Genomic DNA, 26221 nt, shown 5'->3' with positions numbered 1-26221 from the left:
CTGTTTTAAAAAATATGATCAACAAGATGGCTATCTTGGAAATTTAATAAATTTATTTTCCTAAAAAAAATTTTTGATAATTTTTGAATTTTTGAAAAAAAAAATCGAATTTTATGTTATTCAATTAGAATTTCCATACTTATTACTGAAAAAAGATTGTATTTAAATATATTGATTTTCCACGGAGATACTAAGGGTGATACGGGACTTCTGGGACACACTGTAGAGTACTAGAGTAGTATATAAAAGTATAGTATACACGGTATTAACTATAATTATTAGGCAAAATGCATCTCAATTTAACATTGTCAAAATGTGAACTTCAAATTTCTATAAAAAAAAATGAAATTTATATATTTTTTGGTTCCAAATAAACTGAAAACGAAGAACTTCGTTTTAAATTTTCAAGCCTTAGTTTTAAGCATTGAACACATCATAAACATTAAACTACAAAACAATCTGCAAAATTTTGTAACTTTGATTAATGCTGTCAATATTTAAGCTTCAAATGCTTATAAAAAATCTTATATCGATACATAGTATATTCAAAATTTTCAAATGGCTGAATTAATAAGGATGAGGATCCTGCTTGTAATACATTTTCAAGATTTTTGACCGAATGACAAATTTTTAAAAAATAACTATAAAGAACTCAAAAAAATACAAAATATTTTGATAACTATACCATATGTAGAATTTTAGTAAAAATATTTAGTAGACATTTCAAATATTTACTGTTATTCGTTTTTAAATTACAACAATATAAGACAACTGATTTTGTCAAAAACTAATTTTGAGTGAAAATTTTTCGTTTTTCCCCCCAAATTGCTTCTTGCTTTTTCTCCACATTCCTGTCAGAAAATAAATTGAAGTGTAAAATTGAAGCATTTTTGTTACTTGTCTCCAGACACAAAAAACACACACTATTGTAAAATCATATTGATCATCGCTCCACTCAGATTCTAAAAAATATATTTAAAACTAAAAACCCTCAAATAAGCTAGAAAAATTATTTTCTGAAGTAGCTTTATATCTGAATAATCAATAATTTACTTATATTTATGTTTAAATTTTTCAAACGATATCTATAAATTATAAAAGCGACTTGTCACATCATATCTAATATTGAAATTTTAAATACATAACTGTAATAAATCTTAATAATTGTGATACCTAATAATAAATAATTAAATTTTTCACTTTTTCAATCTTATAAAAGTAAAAGTATTTCACATCGATATAGCTTTTAAATATGAAAAATAATCAAAATTACTCTACATTTGAAGTATATATTTATTGTTTGTAATAATTAAATCCTAATTTATCCAATATTAATTAAAATATAGAAAAAAAGATTTGAACGCTGTACATTAAATAAATCTTATAAATCTTAGTTATTTTTAAAATGTTGATGTATGTATACTCTATTCCAAATAAGTTTGGAAAAAATCGCACATGCAGGTCCTCTGTGATTGGCTGCAGCTTCGTTACTCGTCATTCGATACGCCGGCCGGTAGATCACGTGACATACCTGCGTGAAACCGGACGCGTTTTCGTCGTACATTTTTCCAAACTTATTTGGAATAGAGTATAACAGATTATTTTTCATAAATATAACTATATAGATGTAAGTATTGTATTATAAAAAATGTATTTATGAGAAAATAAAATATATGAATAAAATTTGGTATTAACATAATTTAATGATAGACTAATATTTATTAAAATATTGTTAAAATTGTATAGGTACAGAATTCAACAGGAACCCTAGAAGATGAAATAACTTTTGTTCGAATTAATATTTTTGAATTTTTTTTATATATTTAATTTATAGTCACTTGTGGTACACGTATAATATAAAAATTTAAAATAGCCAATTTGTAAATCTGATTATAAGAACAATTTTGATGGTAAAAACATTATCTAAGTCAAGTAGTTTATTTTTTAGAAGTTTTTAAAATATCAAATTTTTTTTGAGTAAATAAATTTAGAAAGTAATAATTTTTTTCAAAATATTATTTTTGGAAATTTCCGGACATGAGTATATTTCTTAAATTATTTATTAACCATATAATTTTCACGATTCCTTTTTTGTCATACGTTTAAGTAGCATCATTTTATTTTTTTGTTAGGTCTTCGTCTTCCTGTTACATACACCCTGTATATACTAATGTTCTTATTCTGTGCTGTTATCAATCAATTCAATCAATAATTTATGTATGTAAACATACATTATAAATTATAATGTTTCCAGTATTGTATTACATTGTAAATTGCCATACGGCGTTAATAAATAAAATAAAAAGATAAATATAGAAGATGATTTTGAAAAGTATCCCGGCGCATTGTGTAGGCAAAACAATAGCATATACGACAGTAATAAAATTGATTGTATAATATAATATGGTATTATGGTCGAATATAATATTATTATATTTTACTATTTTAGTATACAATAATAATTGTACAATGTAATTTATTTAATATTAACTATAGATTTATTTATACCAAATATTTTATAGTAAAAGCAATTAACATAAATTGATAATAATTAATAATTATTCCGTTAGGTGTTAATCAATATAATCATTAATCAATACAACATTGTCAAATTCTAAAACTAAAATTTCAAAACAAGTTAATATTTTGAGCTTCAAAATAAATAATATATTGAACGAATCATTACGTAGTATATTAGTACCTACAGTCATTTTATAAAGTGGAAATTAATTTTCAAGTGCCTTTCTATAGAACAATTTTTTTTTTATCGTTTATATATTCTGAATGAAAAGAGATTAGTTGGTCGACCAACAAGCCTTTACACACCAATTACTGGATTCAGATTTCAAGTTATCCTAGTGGATAGCTTCTTATTACGTCCCAAAATGTATTTCTTATAGTATTCTGAGTGTGCCCATAAAATAAGTATATCACCCAATTGCGTCCCAACACAAAAATAAAAAATTCTGTTGATATTTAGGATTACCCAGGGTAAACCACGAAATTTTGAACTGATTTAAAAAAAGATAGTTTTTCACCCTTAAAAATTTCAATATTTGTCCATGTATGTTCTACGTATGCACGCATGGTGCAAGACATTGTTAAATTTTCTGTTGATAAAATGATTGGGTTATCCTGAGAGTGTCTTAAAATTACATCTGTATAATTTAAAATAATTGAGGCAGGTGGATTATACCAAAAATATCGATCAAATTTTGTATTTACTACGGATGCACTTGCAGTGCTTTATAAGAAGCAAACATTTTGATAACCGGGCGCATTAGGGCTACGCTTATCTGGTAAATGCCAATTACAACGATAACGATATTTTACAAACTTTAATATCTCAATAACAATTAAATAAGTTACAAATGTATGTTTGTATGTGATACCTAGTTAGAACTTTTACTTCAATTCATTCTCAAGTCTGCAGTCTTGTACATTTGAAAAGTGGTTAAAAAGTTTGTACACGTTGTTAAATTAATTTCGACATCATACATACACTAAGTTAGACATACCGAGGGTGTACGATATAAATAATAGCTCATATCATATTCCCACAAAGTACAGTAAAACCAAGTTCGATCATAAAATCTACCCTCAACACAACTTTACAATAGTGCGAACACGACCGTTTATAATTTATTGGTTCCTAGCGAGTCATGATGTCATTCCGGTGAAACTTCGAGTATAAAAGGATTTTGAGGCGCATATGAATGATGTGTATCCGGTCAAACAATTGACGCGTGACTCAGGAGATTCAGTGAATTTTGCATTAACGACCCGTAAAATATGCATCGGAAGTTAAACAAGGGATATAAAAATCAGTGAAAAATTCCAGTATATTCATGTGCAAGAATCAGCTATATGGTCATTGTGCTGATAAATCGTTTTAGTTATCGGTGGAAACAGTACTGTGCAATGTTATTAACTGTATTACCGAGTGGTGCGAGATATAAGGGATAACAGGCGTACAGAATTAGCCTCGGGAATTGTCTCTCGGCTGGGAAATAAATTCTTGACGAAATGCTCGTCCGTCATTGTCTTAACGAGCTCACCTACCATTCCTTTACACCGACAGACATAAATGGACTTGTTAAACGGATGGCCCTAAGACTTTAACAACTTCCCTTTTGGTTGATAACACTTGAAAGTGCGTAACGTACATTACCTCGAATCAGTTAAAAAGCTGTTCCCATTTTTAAACGAAAGTTTTTGTATAACCTAACATGATAGGTAACTTTTTATCAATTATAACATTTATATTTATAAATATCAAATACAATTCATGGTTTTTAAAACAACTTTAACTTGGGTTTTACAAAACCTTTTTAGAATAATATGACTGCAAAGAACAGCTATCTATAAATTATATCTGTTGATGTATAAATGTCAAACAAAAAAATAAAATACAAAACTAATTAAACGAAATATTTCACTTAATATAAAAATGATAACTGAAGGAATTATATTGTATACTATTCCTATAACTCATATTATATAATTTTTCGTATATATAACCAGAATATATTTCTAATATTTTTATTTTATTAGAAAATGAAAGAGGGTGCGGTATAATGACAATAGTTTATCAACTATCAAAATCATATTTATAAATCGTTGGATATTATTCAACACACTATATTATAATATTATATATGTGTATTGTATATTATTATATAAGAAAATCGCATCTAAAAATGTCTTGCTCACACATACTAAAATATAAATAAACTTTTTCTCAACAAAATATATAAATTAATAAAAAAATGTTTAAAAAAAAATGTTTATGTTAATATTTTCAATTATATCAGTAAAATAAATAAATAAAATATTAAAGTGAAAAAAACCGATATATGATTTTCTATACATCAGTGACGGGCCGTTTTTTAAATTCTTCTCCGTCCCATACAAAAGTAAATGAGTATATTATTATGTCTATTGTATACTGAATATAATAGTCCGTGTGCATATATACATACAATGTAGTAAACAATAATACTAGAGGGAAACATTTTTATTCAAGTCTACAACTAAAACAAATGCATACAACAGGAATTTATAGGCACTCTAATATGAACATTGAGTAGACAACAGTTTTCTTGTAAATATAGGGTTTCTATAATAATATGTAATGTGTATTGTGTATCACTACATTATATACATATTATATTATACACCGGGAAAACAAAACACCTATACAACGAATCTCGAATTAATCTTAACTCAGTTCCATAGCGGAACGAATATGAATGATGGACGAATACACACTACCTCTAAAGTTTAACAACTCTCTACTCCAAAAGTGCATATCGTCAAAAATACATATTATTATAATAATGGATGTCGGCGTTATTATATTGTATAGTATACATTTATTAGTGTGTGTGTGTGTGTGTGTGTGTTAGTAGAGAGTGTGGTGGATACCGCGGTGATGTTTGGGAATGGCATGTGTCAGTGATTGATGACGATATCGTCCCGGCTTTTCCACGTCGTCCGTTTCGTTGGCATTTTATATAATGCACGTATATAGATATATACCACGTGTGTGAATAAATGCCAACGGCCCATAGTTGTGGTGGAAGCGGTAGGCTGACAAAAGACGAGTGAGCGTGTTTGTAACTGGCGGCCGTCTAAAAGCTGCTGTTATTGAAAGTTTATCGAATCAAAACTGTTTTTTTATAGTTTCGTTAATGGTTTAACGACAAGTTTGCGTGATGCCTACCTACCATTATACTACCTATATCGATAAATAAAATTAAATACATTAGTAGTCATTTTAAGTAAAAGAAATGTCTTGAAATGTGGATATAATTACCTAAATTAAAAAAAAAAAGACGAAACTAAAATTTTTAAATTACACACTACTATAGAGTAGTTTAAATTGTAATTTATTATACATATAATATAACCGATCAATAGATCGACTAACTTAAATTCTTCAAACCATTCGCTGTTTTCAAACAGGACCCATTTGAACAAATTAAAAATATTAAAACCTGTTTGGATACATTTTAGGGAATTTAATTTAAAATATTAATATAATTATAAGATTTCAGATCTATCAACGTTCTTTATTATCCACGCAAGTTACATTACACCAAAATACGTATGTGTTTCGCCACTCGCCGGCTTATAAATGAACCGATGATAATGTATGATAATACTTTATATTTATATGTCATAGTGTTATGCATTAGATTAAATATACATAATTTTACATTATATATAGTATTGTAGAGTTTATATATTTTAATCAATAGTTTTACTAAAATTTGTCAAACAGCAAGTTTCGAGAAAATTTCGCAGAACATTCCTCAGATTTTATAAACCCACACATAATATAATATTATATAATGATATGTAAAATGTAAATACACTACATTATTATCTCAAAATAATGAACATAAGGACATATTAAACTGTATATGTTTAAAGATAAACTTGAAAAATTATAAATAGTGGCTTGGCGTGGCGCATTGGCTGCTTCCAGTCGCGATATGTGACTGAGAGTAAGTAACGCCCGCAGCTACTAGCTCCCGGATGGGTGACCACCCGGTTCGTAGTAGTTAAAATCTTGCAACATATACACATGTTGCTTAACTACCGTAACAACCTTATCAACCATAGTTCATAACCCCTACAACAGCTAATGACCATAATCACCGAGTTTAAATTCTATTTTTATACCATTCATATTTTCGGAACCACGACGGCTGACCGACAGTAAATATTACTTATCCGTATGCCACGAGTGAGTATAACGCAGTTCGTGATCAATATGGTTGGAGCCTCGACCAAGCTTACCATGGTTGGACGATGAAAATTTAGAACCTTTGGTACATTTAATATATATATATGTAATGAAATTTCTGTTACACATCGCTTATACAGTACCTACATTTAGAGTGCCTACATGCCACATGGAATTATTCAACACGACAACGTGTAATATAAATCTTGTTTTATCGAACAATGATCATTAAGCTACATATTATATACTTATATTTAAGTCCAATCATATTCCAGAGTGAAGTTATATAAACGGCAACCATGTCCATATCATTTTACGGTGTACTTACGGCTATCAGGTAACCACAATATTTTCGATAACATGTAGCCTAGATTATCAGGATTATCTACAGTCGTCGACGTCCATTTACTCCACGTCTGTCTCGCCACCGTTCAATTCATGTCGATTTTTAATTGAACTTTTTTAACCGTCCGGGAATTATCTATATAGTATAGGTATATTATATAATAATGTGTAACTCACTTACACTGCACATTAAAATAAGGGCTGCAATAGCCATATGCATATTTAAGAATTTACTAACGGCACTGGTTTATTATTGACCGGGTAAACGAAAATGTTATTCAGCCATCCATAATAATAACAATAATGTTATACCTAAATAATAACAAATAGTACATAATATTATAACTGATATAAATTTATTTTTCAATTAAATACTTCCAAAAATTATAAATATAAGTGATAATAACAATATATTTTAACAAAAAATAGATATAATAATATATTAGTATCAATATCATTTATTAAGTAGGGCGATAGCAAACCAGTACCTACTACCTAGTACCGCCCTATTAACATACGTACTTTGGTACTTGGTGAGGACGTGTGGTATCATAATATTATTGGTTCTATGGTTATACAATGTATTCCGTACAAATGAGCTTTTACAAAATAAATTTAAATTATTAATTTTATTATAGCATGGTACCTATGTAAGGATATTTTAACTTCCAATAAGACACTCTATTAAGAATAAAAATTTACATTAATATAATATAACTTATAATATTTCAAAAAAAAAATTTAATAAGCCTCTTTGACATGTAGAATAGGGATATTTTTACATTGGATCATACACTATAGTTTATAGAATACAATAAAATACACAATGTGTACACTATACGATACTGATAAATAAATTAGAATTTTAACGTGAAAAAAAGGAAATAGAATCTAAAATGGACATTTGGGCACATCTATATAAAGAAGTGAGAGACACTTGTACGTTACATTAAGTATTCAGTGAGGTCGTGCAATCCAATCTGCAGTAATTTATTAAACACATCAGACAAAAAGGACGAAGCCCAAAAAAAAAAAAATGTGTCCACTATAATTCCAGATAGATGGCTTTATATCAAAAGAGAACTAGTAGGGTACGTATAAAGCTACCTTTTATCGGGCAAGGATTCCCTATAACTTTTTCCACCCGATTAGTCGTGCGTGGTAGGTAGGTACTCTCTCCCTAACCCCTTTTGCTTATTAATTTATTATGCAACAACCCGTATAGGTTCGTATTCTGTTTGCCTTTTCTCAAATAGTGTTAAATCATAATTACTGATAACTACTACACACAACACAGTATTTGGACGGCACGTTGTATAGTCGTTGAACACGTCTTGTTTTATGTGTATTTGCATATAGATGATTTTAACTAAAAAAGGGATACACCATTAATATTAACTTGAAATTGTTCGCAACTTCAGAAAATATAATGAATACGTAGAGCTATAATCAAAAAAATAATATACCTAACCATCTAATGATTTTAACTTTAAAATAGCAATAAAAATGTTTATAAGCTATAATTTTGATTTATAAAAATCTATGTATAAAAAAAAAATAATCGTTTTAAAATTAAAATAGTAATTCATTTTCCCTTTAAAAAAAATTAATTTTTGTTTTAAACAGCTAACCGCTGTACGGAAATAATTTAAAAATATTTAATTTACTAAGAATAAGTTTTCCAAGTTAATAAAAGTTTTACATTAAGTTTAAAACCACTTGTCACGTCTATATTCTTCCCGCGGGCGTAGTAACAAAATACGTTTTGCATATTTAAGTCAAACAAACCACATCAAAACAATAAAAATAATTTCAATTGTAGTAGTGTGAATCATAAATATCGCATTGGCTGTTGTTACATTGACAAATTGAACAAGTTGGTTTAATAACTCTATATCAATATATCATCACATTGCGAGCAGCAAATCTAAATGATCCATACTCTATAAACGATAGGGTCGTGTACACCATCATACCTTGAATCATACCATCTTATTTTCAAAACATAATGAAAATTATAAGAATTATCGTCCATATACATAAAAACCGTAATAAAAATCCAAAACGAAATCACAAAATAATAAATAATTAATAATAATAGCTGTGGGTACGCGTTAACAACGGCGGCGCGGACCTACTTCGACAATAATAAACGGTTTCGGTGCGGCAAGACCGTACCTATTACGATACATATATATATATATATTATAGTCGTTTTTATACGCCACGACGGTGAAATATATACGTACGGTCCATAGGTATACAACTGCATTGGTATACGGATTAAACCGGCGTTATACCTTTACTATATATTATAAACCGATATATATGATACTGTTGGTATGGTATAGCCGTAATTCCGCGCCGAACATGGCCCGTAAACAATCGGAAAATAATTCCGCGGCGGCTGGGCGGGAAAAAATCGACACAGCATATATATTATTATAGTCATGTGTGTTTGCACAGTGCACGATCGCGCACGGCAGGGCGTTGGGCGACCGAACGTATAGCAAACATTCACCCACACACACACACACACACAGACAAACCCACACACCTACACACACAAGCACACACATAGACACACACATACCCACACGTACACAGACATTGAATGTACGACGCGGACAATCGCTAAACTCCATCAGCTGCTCTGGGCAAATACCGACCACTCTATATATCCCCGGCAAACGTTGTTTTGTATTCTTCGGTTTTTTTTTTTTATTGCCAAAAACGGATAAAGAGAAGGAAAAACACTGGGCTGCTCTGCTGTATGATGTGTAATGCGTGTGTGTCGTGGGCGCGGAATGTAATCGATAAATCGGTCATTCGGACCGTTTTACACGTCGCTATAACGCCAATGATGTCGTTTAATGCACTTTGTCCGTCACCGCCGCCGTCCAAATCAACCGACCAGTGGTATTTGTATTATAAAGTAATAATACAAATATATTATTTCGTAAATATATCTATCGTTTTATCGATGATGATGGGAGCGTACATATAGTTGTTTGAGACGACCCGTTAATTGGGCTACGAGCTATCTTCAATGATGTAGAACCTATTGCTAAATAAAAATGTGATAGGTCCTACAAGGTACCTACTGCGCAGCTAAAAAAAAACGTGGATGTACCGATTTTTCTTATAGGAATAGGTTAAAACTGTATAAACCTTAGGTATAATAAAGTTGAAAAATGTTTTACTTGTTTCGCTCGAAACTATTGTTCTCTCTAAGCCCTTATTATGCAAATTAGGTACCTAGGTACAAGTAATAAGTACTCGAAGAAGGTAGTTTTTAGATATTTATAGTAGTATTTTTTCAAAAAAAGAAATCATTAAATTGTACGTACACGTGACTTTTATTTAAAGTAGAAATTTGAATTATAATACCTGATTCTAAAAACTGTACATTAAAATGTTCACACATTATTATTTTAAAAAGTATAAAGAAATGCATAGTATTATAATTTATAATAATATATACAAAATACAAATAAGTATTCACGCACACACACATATATATTTAGGTAGATAATAATTAATTAAAAATATTTAGCCAGGATATATCAAGTATATTTGTTGGTGGGTTGGTCTTTGGTTCTCAAAATATTTTTTGATAATCACCTGACATCTACTAAGTACCATCTGAGGATTGCAAATAATTTTAGAATATTTTGCTTACGTCTTCGAAAATTTTAATATAGGTAAACGCAACCATACCATCGTAAATTAATTGAGTATATTATATGGTATGACTAGGGAAGTGAATACGCGCAGAACCCTCCCTCCAACCAACCGACCAATAATCCACTGCCTATCTTACATTTTATGCGCATATTATGTCATATACCTACCTATACGTGGTTTAAATAAGCGTCCCGTTTCCGAATTCCGTCTGTCCGTGATGGTCGGGGCACGTTTTGCGAGATATTAATATTATTATAATATACAATATATTATATTATTATTATTATATACGATCGTATCACCCGCATCGCGCTGCTCCAAAACGACTACATTTCCTATTATTAATCCGACAACACGCTTCAGGCCCTGCGGTACGGTCGGCGGCGGCGTTTAGGGGCGAGGTAAATTGTTCGCGTGGCACACCGGAGATAATAATATAATGATTACGCCTTCGCTATATTATGTATCTATACAGGGTGAATCTTTTGTCGTAAACCAAGACGTGATCTTAGGTCACAACTAGAAAGTATAGACTGTGGCGGCCAAGATTTTTTCGTTCAAAAAAAAATACCATGACGGTCCATATGGATAATCAAAATGCAATGTAAACATTGAGGCATAACTTAATTAGTTTATATTCATCCCAGTCTTCTCTGTGCAAGTAATATGTTGTACCAACTATTTGTAAATGCGATAATTTTACGAATGGAATTTGAAGGAAAACTCGTCGTTCTAAATCTAAAATACTTTCACGGCTTTTTGAACAATTTATTAGACAACAATTTATGGACCGTGGTGGACCGGTTGTGGCCATAATCAAACTCAGGACATCGAAAGAATTTAAAATGTTTTTTTTTCAAACGATTTACAACTTTTTTGTGATCATCAGTTATCAGCTAATTTATTCTTGAATTTTCTAAGATGGTTGGCTTGCGATAAAATATTCACCCTGTATTATTATGTTTATTTATTTACTCGTAAGTCGTAATGCTCTCACTGTCGGACCGCTGTATTATATTATCGCCGTCGTATTTGTCGTACGACAAACGACTCGACTGCAACGGGACAACGACGAGAGTACCTAAAGTTGTGCACGAACTCCGGCGAACCGTACCCGGCGAACGGCACTGCGGGGAAATGGAAATCGGAGACGGGCCGACGCAATTTCCCCAGCTCGGTGCTCTACGAGCGCGACAAACAAACTGCCGAGCCTCGAAGCGCGAAACGAACGAAAAGCATTATTAAATCACCGGTCGTGCGAATAACGTCCGCGAAAAGAATGTTTTCCACAGCGGCGAATGCAGCTGCAGTGTCGATGTGACGCCGTCGACCGCTCGCAGGAAGTCATCCGCTATACATGCCTAACAAAAACGATGAAAAACGATCAGAAAAAAAAATGGACGCACCGAGTAATCTGTTTTGTTTATTCACAGGAGGGACCTGTCCGATTGTATCCATATAATAGCATGCCGTTAAGATGATAAACTGTTTTTTATTCACCAAAATTGAATGAAACACACACACAGACACACGCAGTGTTGTAGTATTCATTTATTACATTTTTAGATTAAGGTTTTCTTTTTTACAACGACTAAATTTTGTTCATATTTTTGCTTTTCTATACGTAATACATATAACGACACTTGAGTGCTAGACTGCTATATTATACAGGTGTACCATAGGTAAAATTCTAATAATACTGATCAACAAGGACATATTAATATAGTTTTAATACTTAAATAATTCAATTATTGCACAATTGGTGAAAACTTACGTGGAGTAGAAATTAACAAATCACGTAATTCTATGCGATTATATTATGTACAATGTATACGAAGAATATAATTTATAAACACACCAAACATTAACAACTATAAATAAAGTTATTCATTTATAAGTACGTCAAGAAAATATATTAATAAAAATGAACAATAGAGTGATAAAGTAAACGAAGTAAAAAAATATAGCTCTACAATAATAAATACAGGAAATATATAACAATCAAATAACTTCGTGTATATTCATGCAGTAGTCATAAAATGTTATATTTTAACTTTGTTGTTTTGTTGTAACATAGGAGCTTAATATACAGAGAATATAATTTATCTAACAAAAACAACAGAATGTTCTCTATAGACTATGTACAATGTAATTCATTACCTAACTACGGTAATAATAAATTATGATACAATTCCTAAAATAAAATATTAAAAATTAAGTCAATGAAATAGTACCGTTCAATATGTATTTTATATTATTTTCGTAACTTATATCCTAATGTTATTTAAAAAGTCTCCTGGTTACCTAGTTATTATTTGTAAATTGTGAGATAGTTTTCAGATATTTATTAATTTTAATTTAGTAAAAATAATATGTAACAATCTTTAAGTTCTGTGATCACTAAATTTTAATTTAAAGCAAACATATACTTATTACATTTTAATTAGGTTTTCACGGTTTTTTTTTTTAACAACCAAACAACACAAAATATATTGATACACTGAAAGTTGATTCTACGCCCAACATTAATTGACAATACTACATGAGATAGAATAAAAAACCATATAACCAAAATATATTTGGATATAAAATAAAACTAATGATCAAAATTTATAACACTGTTTTTATTTTAATATTATAGGTATTGATAATAATATTGATTTTAAAACGCTTTTTCTTATTACTTCCGTTCTTTCTATTTTCGTTTTGTATCGTACGAAATATGAGTAAAAAGGTTTTTGTTTTTGTTTATCATCCGTTTTTGTAAACTTAAATATCACCACAACATAATAATAAAACTGTACGTAATAAAAGTACCGAGGAGGAAAGGAGGATGCCTATTTGAAGAATGTTTCCAACATTGGCGTCGGTGTATTTGTTAATTTAAATAATACGAGACGCTCGCCGCATGCAAAACACACGCATTGTTGTAATTATGCAAATTTCCGCACTTTAGTGCAGATTCGCCCCGCGTGTTATTATTGTTAAGACCCCTACGGAAAAACTAAACGATATAAATGACGCCCAATGCATTGTAATCCACCGGCATAACAGTAAATTTATTATTTTTAACATATCATCGTTCTCCCCGCCAATATTTGTTTTGAATTTAATATTAAAAACCAACATAACTTTCCTTTGATTCATTAATTACAATTTCAACATAATAATTTTTCGTATTATAATATACGAATTTAAACATAACATTATTTTTACCCCCTCATAAACGTTTATTTTTAATATATCATGTTCATTGATCACCCATCTTACCATTCAATAGTGATTTTTTAGTTGTACTTTTCCAATTTCGTCAAATGTTTTGCTAAAAAGAGGAGGGGAAATAAATTGTTGGCCCATCGATGAGGTAGCCCAAGGGGAACTTTTAAAAGAAAAATAACTAAGAAACGGTGTTTTCGCGTGTTGTTTTTTTTTTCGTTTTCACCCTCTATACTTCTCCACTTCATCGGCACAATCGTTAACACACGGGATCATTATTTACTTTGGACTTGACGGTAGAGGAAATTGCAACACACTAGAGATCTTTTTATGGTCAGAATAAATTGGCAACTATGGCAAGTTGAAAATTCTGTCGTGAAGCCGAAAATAAAGAGAACATCCACCATTTCCAAAAATCCGATAGACGTTAATTTTTATTTATTTTACTTGTGTACTGTACTACTGTATAATATTATAGATTTATAATATTCTAATATAGAAAATTAAATGCAACTATTAAATAGAAGTAGTTTTATTTGCTTTATAATAGGTAGATATGTCATGAAATGTGTTGTACTTGCATACTGTTTTTAAAATTTGAATCCATACTATCACAAATTACATTATCAAACAAAAATTGAGTTCAGTGTCATTATAAAATAATGATAGATAATTGACCATAAATATAATTATAGTGTCTCGTTAGACAAATTGTATTTATGATACTATTAACGTTTCAAAAAGTACACATACTGACCTATTAAATGCCAACATAACATATTTGACCCTTTAAAAAACAAACATTTAACCTTTCCTGAATAAAATGGTATTAAAGGTTGAAATCATCAGTGGTTGTAAATATCAGTAAACATTTTGAGTGGAAAATATGAAAACCAGGAATGCATTTCCATTATAATATTTGCCCAATGGGCGATAATTGGTTGATAAACCCATCCTGATTAATTAAAATATATGGTTACAGTGTCTTTTCATTACACAAATCAAAATATGAAAATATATAAACAAAATAACTAACTCACCTGCAGCTGGTGATAGTTTTGTCATAACGCCCCATCTGTGTCTCCACTGTAACAGGAAAATATTATTATAATTTAACATTCTATGTTTTATGTATCATGAATAACCATAAATAATGTAAATGAAAAAATAGCATCAATATTTATATATTGATGCTTAATATATTAAATGTAATGTAGGTACCGATAGAATATGACATGTCAAAAACATAAAAAACTGGGTAGGCATTTTTTTCTGACTTTTTAAAATTATACAAGAAGAATTATTTATGACACATGCGACACGTATTTTGATTGAAAAATTCACTTGACACACGTACACACAACTATAAACGAACTTTAGGGAATGTTAAGAATTCTAAAAATATGAATAATATTTTCATCTTTCAAGCATAATACATCTTGTACTCTGTAGGATTGAAGACAATTTGTTCGACTTGAAAATAATGCCTCAACTATTCCATATTTTACAAGTTTGTATTATTCAAAGTTGAAGAAACTAGTTTAATCAAGTTTAACTTTAATTCATTGTTAATGTTAGTATATTCATATTAAACATTCAATTTTAACCAATAGGTACACCGTACACTGTGTAGTACTATAATTCATTTTTTGTACCTATATGTATACACTGTTTAAGGCGATGAGATTAAAAAAAGTTGAAATTAATTTTTTATCATCGATGGTTATAAAATACCATATTATAGGTATAGGTACCTATTTCATATAGTTCTTTAAAACTGAAGAATTTAATTTTTTTAGTGGAATACTGTACATAAACTAATCGTAAGCATTAAAAAACATTTATAAACATTCATTATTTTGTATTATAATAGTGTAATCACTGTAATTTTATCTTCTAAGCCAACTATGAATTATTAACAAAATAAACTTAATTAATTTCTATACATGTATTATCATTTTACATATTATTTAACATAGTTTAATTGGATTGCTTAAGTTTGGTGAATATAATAATTTGGATAAAATAAAATATTACATATTTAATATAATACATTATTATAATTCATAAAAAACTTTGAGAAATACCTCAAATATTTGGGTTTATATTTAAAGTTTGAAGAATAGATTTTCTTTGATAAATATCGCTAATATTAAGCATTTCGATATCTATCTATATCATGTACAGACGTGGTCGAGATGAGTATATTAGTGGTGGGATAGATAAAACCAAAATATTTAACTAAAAAAGTGAGGTAGATACGTCGCAAAAACAAAACCAAACCCGAAAAAGTTACGATGGTGATGAATGACACACAATTACACAACTGTATAATAAATAAACGTATCAAAAAAAAAAAAAAATTATATCGATTATTTAATTAGATTTATTGTTTTTATATAATATATATTATATACATATTAAGATATTATGTTCGTTGTGTTATAATAGGTGTATGATATATAATTGTATACGTATAATATATCATCGTCTTACATAATAATAATATTATACCTGAAATGGCAACCGAAACTACAACGGCTCGTTGTACGGGTATTTAATTCGAACCCCATCCGACCGACTGTGTCATCGTTACAACCCATCTAATACCCGTCAACCACACCCCGCGGAGTTCCGGTGCTGCAGTCCACCCGCGCAACTCGAGTGCGGGAGAAATCGGTAAACGACAATGAATGAGCAACGCGCCAGTATTGGCAGTGACCCGCGCGCAGGAGCCAAAGACACTATATCCACCCTAAACTTTTCGTTCAAAAGAATGGCAATGGCGATCTGCATAATAATAATAATAATAATAATAATGTTGTGCACGATGCACCCAAACGTGTAACTATTAAATTATTTAATATTATGCTTCAACGATTCGCACTGCACGAAAACGCACGTACGAAAACGAACACTATATACGAATGCTGCAGATACACTTATATAGAAGTACAAATAATTATTATTGGTATTTACGAAAATGTAAATATAGGTGTATGAATATTGTATTCGTGATATAGTATAAAAATGAAGTAGTTCACCGTCCGACTATGAATATAGTCTGCCGCAATAATCATTTCATTCATACCTATACAATATCGAGTGTTATAGATATCCATTGAGTGTTGACCCGATAAACGCCGTTACACATCATTATTATTATGCAGCATGTATAGTTAACTAAACTAACTCATTACAATATCGCAGTAGCAGTGTAGCGCCCAATCTTTGAAATTAAATGTACCTGGTAGTGATAACTGTAAATTATTAATAATAATAGATACCGTTCTAATGACAGTATTATTCTAATAGCTGATCCGAATGGCTTGTGAAAATGTTTCTCGATATCGATCATAATACAATTCATTAATAACATATTATGTGATCAATAAATTTAGTTATAAATTATCTACGTTGAATAAACTCTTACATTTTATTTTTATCGGTTGTAGTGTAGGTACCTATGTCATACTTATTATGAATATTTCATTAGATTAGCATACTATACGTAATCGTGGTACCTACGTAATAGGATTGAGAATATATTGCTTATATTGTATACAATATAATATTCCCAATGGTAAACAATAGTAAACATATGTATGTATATAACATATATATTATGTACAATAGTATAATAGACAATAGTAGTTATTGACTATTGTCATTTATTGGTAATTTATATAAGCATGAAGACGAAGTGAAATTAATTACTACTAATTTAGTGGTCGAACTAAACCAGATAATAATATTTTTTTAAGTAATTAGGCTTAAATACATTTGAATTTATGTTATAACACTATGTTCATAATAAATTTAATCCTTAAAACGTTTAAACATTAAAGTAGGTAACATAATATTAAATATTGGACTAAGAAAAAAACTATAAATTAAACCTATAGATTTTAGTGGATGGTCGAATAAAATGTTATCTTACTACACCTAAACAAAATGTCTTGTACTCTTGTGCACCACTGACATATTTTATCTAACCTACCTACGTATATAAAATTATTATACATTTCTAGATTTCAAAAAAGATTAATTTTAAATACAGTGATATATAACTCTTATAGGTACCAAAAATCATAATAATCATGACGACACGACCACGGACAAAACTCGCATACTTGGAAAAAAATAGAAAGGTCTCTTTGACGAATACCACGAATCAAATAAATTAGATCGAAAACTAATCATGAACTAATTGTACAAAAAATAAACTGCATCAAAATTAATAATCTTGACGATGAATTTTCATTCCAAACGAGTGCCGCGTCTACTTTACATATTATTATATAGTCAACAATGCTGCCGGCTGACTTTTATAATATAATTTAATTTTAGATTACCGATAATATAGTATCGTGTAAAGAATATAAATAATTTATCATAAATAATAATTATAGTTTGGAGATTTTAACACTATCCCGTATTCGGTATAATATGCCATTTTATCAGCAGTTTCGTAGAGCCACTAGAGCCTCGTTATACCAATAGAAAATTGGTAAACCGGTTAAAAAAAATGAAAATTTATGGCATCTACATTTCAACCATTTCAGTTAAATGTTTGTAGTATTTAAAACATTTCTTAAAATAATTAAAGATTAAGTTAGTTTTAAATTTCTTGATAATAATTATAACTCATAATATACACATTAGTTATAGATGGATAATGTACATAATTCTATATGGATAACCCTTTATTTATAACTGGCGTAGTGAAGTTTTCTGGTTTGAATGCATCATTTTAGTTTTCTTAAATCGTTGAGTTCGTAAAGCTTAAAGTTAAAATATTATTATAAAGACATTAACACAACCCAAATCAAAAATGATGAAATTTGATTAAAACGTGACAGTCATATTTTAAATAATAATAATTTATGTAAAAGGATCAATCGTTGAGTTACGATTAATATAAAGTAAAATATGACAAAATAATTCCCAAGAGTTAGTTCTGTTATAATCGAGAGTGTATCCTTCAGTGTAGGTAAGTGATAGTAAGGTCAAGTGCAACCAAGTAAAAGGTCAGTAAGTTTCGCGAGAAGATACTGAGCGCAAATGCCATACGTCTTGATCCAAGGATAAAGGGTCCGTCAAAAGTTAGGAATAGAAATAGAACATTTTATCACAATAAAAATAATTTACATATTTTATTATATTGTTATAGGTAGGTATATAATATTCTGATTGAAAATATTAATTCAAGTTAATTATACATGGGTAATGTACAGATTAAAATTAATTATGATAATTTATATTATTTGATAAGTACCTACCAATAAGTATTTACCATTTTTTGTAGATTTTATTTTATTTTTAAAATAAATTAATCAATATATTATTTGATTCATTTAGTTACTAATTAGCTGGTAGGTACCTGGTACGTATTATTTAGGGTGATTGTAAATTTCACCGATTGTATCTTTAATGTATGCAAATTTCACCAATACGAATTTATTGCCTGTGAAATACGTATAAATTCTACTAGTACACATTTTTGACCAGTAAAATAAACGTAAGCTCCACTGATATTATTTTTTAACCAATTTTATTTTAAAACTCTAAATTAAAACTTAAGTTCATTATAATAACACACATTTTCTTTCCCATATAAAGCTAAAATGAAATACAAAGCTCTTTAGTTAATTTCATGGACTAAAACTTTTATCGCTTAAATTGCTGATGTTTTTGATTATTATCATATAGATTATGATAGTACCTAATCAATTTTTAAAGTTTATATTTTTTCTGATAAATAACAAAGCGTATGTCTACATTTTCCCAAGTATAATCATAGTTCTTGGCAAAATTGGTTTTGATTTTTATTTCTTACTGCACCAATATACTTAAATATAATTGTGCATTAAAATTTGGATTTGATTTTTATTATATCGGTGGAATTTACATTAATTTAGTATCGGTAGGGATTACATTTATTTTTTCGGGTCAAAAAATGTACCAGTGGAATTTATATGCGCCCAATATTTGTTATTATTATTTATTAGATAAGTTATGATAAGCCTGATGCCCTAATATTATGCCTCTACATACTCTTTTTTGTATCATATCTTATCTATTTTGTAATATTAGTTAAATATATATTATGTTATTATCCTGTATACAGATAGATATAGGCTAAATTTGTTTTAATTATTAATGTAGGATAATATTATGTATATTGTATGTACATCTCGAATGTTTATAATGAAGTTAAACTATTATTATAATCCTGAAAATGTCATATTATAGACTTAATAGTTAATATAATATTAAATTAAATACAAAGTATCTATATTTTACGATCATGCCGATTTTGAGGAATTCCATGCATAATCCGGATATTAAAATTTCCAACACGACAGTAAATCGATTTTCACATCGTAGAAATACATTTTCACGATTAATGCGTTTCTGAAGGTTCAAACACGTAAAACTACGTTAAAATAATGTAATTACCTGTCAATCTACCTGTTCACCTATCATAGATGCATCAAATCTGTTGTTTTATTAAAGTTAAAAGGCCTTCAGACACCTATATCCATATGGTTATAGTAATATATTATAACCTTATTATAACCATATTATAAAATATTATAACTTTTGGCATTTGTTAAAAACAAATTTAGTTTAAATCCCGAAAGCATTTTACTACATATATTCTGTACCTATACTTAGGTACCTACCTACTTATACAATTTTAATATTATGTATTAGACATAGGTACCTACACTTATAATTTATACATATTATATTTTTGTACTCTTCATAACAATTATGTCGTAATAGTAGTTAGTAGCAGTTACCTAAATACAAAAGTTTATGTTAAGTCTTCAAACTCTAGAATATTATAATATAAATTATAATTCACCTGTCGTTTTCCTGATTAATAAGTTATAATAATATTCTTATTTAATATATTTAATATTCCATGGTTGTCTGAGCAATAATTTAAACTGCCTTTTGTCAATATTTTTCATAGAAGGTAAATGGAGGGTTTTTGGACTTTTGTCGATAATGTTATTTTAAAAAAAAACAACAACATGCAAAATCGTTATTTATTTTTACAGCTACCACTTTTATGGACCTGTGAAACGCTCTTCTTTTTACATTTTATTCCTTTTAGGTTAAAAAAAATACGAATCTTACAATAAAAAATATAAATAAGCGTTTTTGAATCTTTTGAGTGTGTATAATTTTTTAGTGTCCAAACCATTTTTAATATTGTCATTGTTGTTCATACACATTACCTTTTGATATTTAATCATTTTACGTTATTCGTTTGAGACACATGAATTAAACTAATATAAATACCAATTAAATAATTAAATCATAATTTAGATAAAATTAAATACAGAAAAACAGTGATCGTTGACTGATTTACTAAGTTATAACCTTATATTCATTATATATAATGAATAATTAAAACGTAATACAACATAATATTCGGCGATTTAATTATATTTGTATTTTAAAATATTAAATATGGTTCTTTCACCCGTAGGCACCAACATTATACATTCTTGTTTCAAATGAAAATTATGATTTTTTTTTTTTTAATTCATGCTTTGGTTGATTATATTACATATGATTTTATAATTTGTTTGAACTGAATCACGTTATAACTTTAACACATAAGAGTATTTGATAATAATATAGATACTCTGATGTAAACAAACATATCTTTTGTATAGGAAATATATTCACCAACCTCATAGTATTTTTACCCGACCGTGAAAAAATATATTTTTTTTTATGTACAAACCACAAAGAGAAAAAAGCCTATGCAAAAATCCTTTAAAAAACATGCGTACGTGCAAATATTATATTGTTTGGGTTTTACAACCAAATGGATTTTTATCATCTGACTTCAATTTTTTTTAATTTGAATGTTTTCTATAGATATAGTACCTATCGTGTATCAACTAATGAAACACTCTCTTAAAAAGAGTTGTTGGAAAATATTTAATATTAAATACATAATGCCAGTGTATAATTGTATACATAGGTATAAATCCATACTATAAATATATAATAATAATGCACACAAAGAAAACTTATAATTTATTGTAATGCGCACAAAACACTACTGTACTGCATAAGATTTGATGACTAATGTTTCCCCGACCATTACACACTTAAAGCTATGTTGTATAATATAAAAATTTATATTATATGATAAAAAATATTCAAGGACCGATAAAATATTAAAATGTATAACCCATCGCAGAGCGTATTAAAAAAATCATTATTATTCAGCAATTTGTTTACACACATTGTATTGGATCCTATGAATATGCAAAAAATGATTCTACAGCAAACGTTGTTTATTGACAAAAATCGATCAAACGCGTTTATTATCAGGAAAATATAAAAATAAAATGACTGATTGACTTATAATTAATTTTAAAATTTGTTAAAATATTCTTAAAAATAATTTAAATCTCCATCTTACATAAATTAAGCAATTATTTTTAATAATTTGGCGAGTTGTTAAATTTTATTTTTGTTATAAGTTATTTAAGCAATTTATTCAATCTTTTTACTAAAAAAAACATTAATGACAAATGAATAATTTAATCGGATAAACATAAAGTATAAATCAACAAAACTAATTGACATTGTTGTTCATATAAAATTAACATTTTTATTGTATTTTCATATAATATCATTATTTTGTATTATCATGGTAAGAGATTTCATACAGTTAACAAACAGCTAGGTATTGATAAATAAAAGTAGGATGTCATAAAAAGTAAAAATAATTTATTACATCATGAAAGTGACATAATTAATAATATCATACTAATATATTGCAATATGATGTTATACATATTAACGTTAAGACTTATTCGGAATTAATTGGTTACGTTTTGACCCCTTGTTTACTCGAAATTTTCGTAGGACAAATCGCTTTGTTTGCTTGTGCACGCACCTAAACCGATGGAAACTAATACTGTGAGTAACTTTGTGTACATAACTGGAAAAAGAGAACGAGGAGATCTTTCTTATTATGTACCTGCTGAACAAGACGATACGTACTTAAATAAAAACCGTTTGTGGATTACCTTCGGGATATTTATTATTATTACCATTGTTGACTGAGAAAAGACGAAAAAATAAACACTGTGGGGAAAAGTTGTTGTCATCAGCTTAAATATTGATCAATAACGTCGGGTGGTCTGACGATTCACGAACAATCTTTATAAGTTTTAATATCTTAATGAATAAATACCTACCTTACCAGTTACCAGTAGACAGTAGCCAGTAGGTACATTTTCAATTGATATTATTTTTAAAAAATTAAAAAATTATATTAATATATACTGTTTAGCATTGCAATTAAACAAAAATATACATTTATAACTAAAATTGTATTCCTTAGACATTATTTAGTGCTCTGATGTCACCGAGTGTATTTGTTCTATTCTTAGTTAAGTACACAAAATATTTTCTTTTATACCGAGAAAAACAAAAAAACAAATTAGGAAATGAAAAAATCAATGCATTTTATAATATAATATAGGTAAACTAAAATATGCTGAAATTGGAGATAGCTATACTGACCGTTTTTTTAAATTGAAAAATTATAAATCAATGAGATTGAAATAATTTCTAATACAATTCATAGTGAAGATCAGATTACCTAAAAATATGTTACATTTGCCAACGTAATTTTACCGTTTTTCAGAATTATTGTCGATAGAACTCCTGGGAAATTCATAAGATACCTTAATAAAAGTAAAATTTATGATCAATTTCCCAAACTGTTCACAAGCTTGAATAATATTTGTTAAACTATTTTAATGATCCAATAATTATTCTTGCCTACCTAATCCTGTCATTCAAAAACCAACAGTTTCCTTCTTCAATACAAAACCTATAGGCAGTAGCTTTACATATTCGTTAAAACAATACCTTAAGGCTTAAATAGTCAATGTAAATAGGAATATGAAGGTAAAATCATATGCAGTAAATACATACAACTATAGAGGCATTTAATGTTTTTTGAATAAATTAATTCATAATACACAAGCAATATTGTGGTTTAATGCCATAGGTACCTACTTCAGGAAACAAAATTAACTTTATAAAATATTCATAAATATTTTTAGATGTGGATATGTAATATAACAAGAGAAATTTAAATAAACTTCAGTCTTCGGCTATTATTACGGATATAATTTTTATTCAATAATTTTTCTTGCCAATCTTATTAATATTATTAGTATTTAAAGCTTTTTTTATGTTCTAAGCAATATTATTTTTATTATATTTTATTAGTTGAAGGACATATTATTAAAAATAGCTTCAAATATTAGGTTTTCTAAATAAAATTGAATTTTAAAACTCTTTTAAAAATATTTATTGATGTTTGGCAAGATATTTTTTTACATCCGTTCATAATGTATAGAACTCCAGAAATGCTTTTTATAACATTTTTTACCGTTATTTTACAACATGTGATATGCAATATGCATCTTTATAATACCAATAGATTATTCATAGCTTTTAAACAAACCATTTTTTTTTAAATTTTGAAAGCCTTAATATTTGAAAACCTATTGAAATTTTTGTTCTAAAACAATATTGTTTTCGGATTTTATACAGTCAACTTTTAAAATGTTTTTAATTCTCAGTAATTTTGAGGGAGGGAGCTATTGATGTAAAACGAACCATAAAAATAATGCATGCACTTTGGTGGATATATTTTGGGCCATAAAAGAGCTCAAAAGTTTTATACAGCACCTTTTTAGATTGGAAACTGAACACGAACGGAACTTTAGAAAGGTAATTTGTTGAATTTCATAGTAGTTAAAAAATAATCGCTGGAAATTTTAACTAAGAACTATTTTTTAACAATATTTAGATAATCTGAGCTACGGTTAAAATTATTTTTTGATTTAAAATATAAATAAACTTTCATTAAAATCTAGTAACATTAGTTTTTATTGTTTAAATTATATTAGAAATTTAAAAAAAAAATGTAATTTAAAATACGATATGGAACCTTGCTTAGATTATAGATATTTAAATGTTCGATTGAATTTTAGATTTTAATACCGGCGAGCTCACGAGAGACTTATATTAAAGACAAATTAAGTCATATTCAAAACAGCTCGCTATCTATTTATTTTTTATCTTGAACACTTATATACCTACCTACTATATTATTTATGAATGTAAAAATACAATAATTACTATTTTATTTTATTACAATTTAGTCTATAGTCTATTATAATGACATGTCTAATATCAAAGGACGCAAGTAGATCGTCATGCCCCCCCCCCCGCGAATATTACATCATTGCATTAAGTAATAATAGCTCGTTTACTTACTTTCTTGTTGTCCCTGAATTTTAACCAACCATCTAAAATTGTTTGGTCTGGCGAACTCGGTATTTCAGTTAATAACTCCAACGTTTCTTCACCTTCAGACTCCGTGGCGGAAGAATGATCACCACAATACGACCGAGCTGGAGAACCGTATACCCTGTCTAACATTTTTAAGCTCCTAGCTGGTGACCCGTAACTCCTGGCAGGCGAATTATAGCTGCTGTCGGTCATTTCGAGAAAAAATGTAACCAAATTTAAATTAAAAAAACACTAAAAAAATCCACCAAGCACACACTCACACACGCGCGCACGCACGTGAATGACCGCACGATCAAGACTCTCTATGAATTTTTTTAACACAAAATCACTTTATAAACACTCTGAGATGAAATCGGAAAAAATATATATAATTTATAGAAGTCACGCACAATAATATAGAAAAGCTAGGTAACAAAACTATACTACGACGTCGATACGAAAAACGCGAACTTTCGCCGGCCACTGAATATTGCGATACGGACGTACGCGGCTGCCGGTGACGCGCGCGGAAATGCCGTGGCCTAGTCGATCCCTTTTCAGCTCGAAACATCATAACCTCCAACACGGAACGCATGGCGATGGGCGCTCCTCGCGGTCACCGGCGACATGGTGGCGCGACGGTATTATGGTAAAAAAAAACAAAAAAACCTCCTTACATATACATATTATCGATAGGACGCGATAGGGCTGAGAGACTCTCGTCGTTGAGTTATTACCGGCGGCCTAATCCATTAATTAATAGCTGCCATAAGAGGGAAAATTGGGTTATTTATCAAAACGCACTCGGTCCCTGTGGTGTTGATACTACTGTTCGGGACCCGGGAGACATAAGGTACATTT

The 26221-nt window shown here is 28.9% G+C and overlaps 1 protein-coding gene across 1 annotated transcript in view; it reads right to left on the bottom strand.

Moving 5' to 3' along the window:
- The window catches only part of LOC100160365 (probable serine/threonine-protein kinase nek3), a 244102-nt gene extending 218212 nt beyond the window's left edge, over positions 1-25890 (bottom strand). The window contains exons 1-2 of the mRNA XM_016803426.2: positions 25346-25890; positions 15043-15088 (exon numbers count right to left, since the gene is read on the bottom strand). Of these exons, the coding sequence (XP_016658915.1) occupies positions 15043-15088; positions 25346-25573 (274 nt within the window). The 5' untranslated portion in view covers positions 25574-25890. The remainder of the gene's footprint in view (positions 1-15042; positions 15089-25345) is intronic.
- Between the last annotated feature and the right edge of the window lie 331 nt (positions 25891-26221).

Source organism: Acyrthosiphon pisum, chromosome A1, assembly GCF_005508785.2.
Source record: "Acyrthosiphon pisum isolate AL4f chromosome A1, pea_aphid_22Mar2018_4r6ur, whole genome shotgun sequence".
Lineage (NCBI taxonomy): Eukaryota > Metazoa > Arthropoda > Insecta > Hemiptera > Aphididae > Acyrthosiphon > Acyrthosiphon pisum.
The sequence above is the reverse complement of the archived record's forward strand: the minus strand, read 5'-3'. Positions and strand labels throughout refer to the sequence as shown.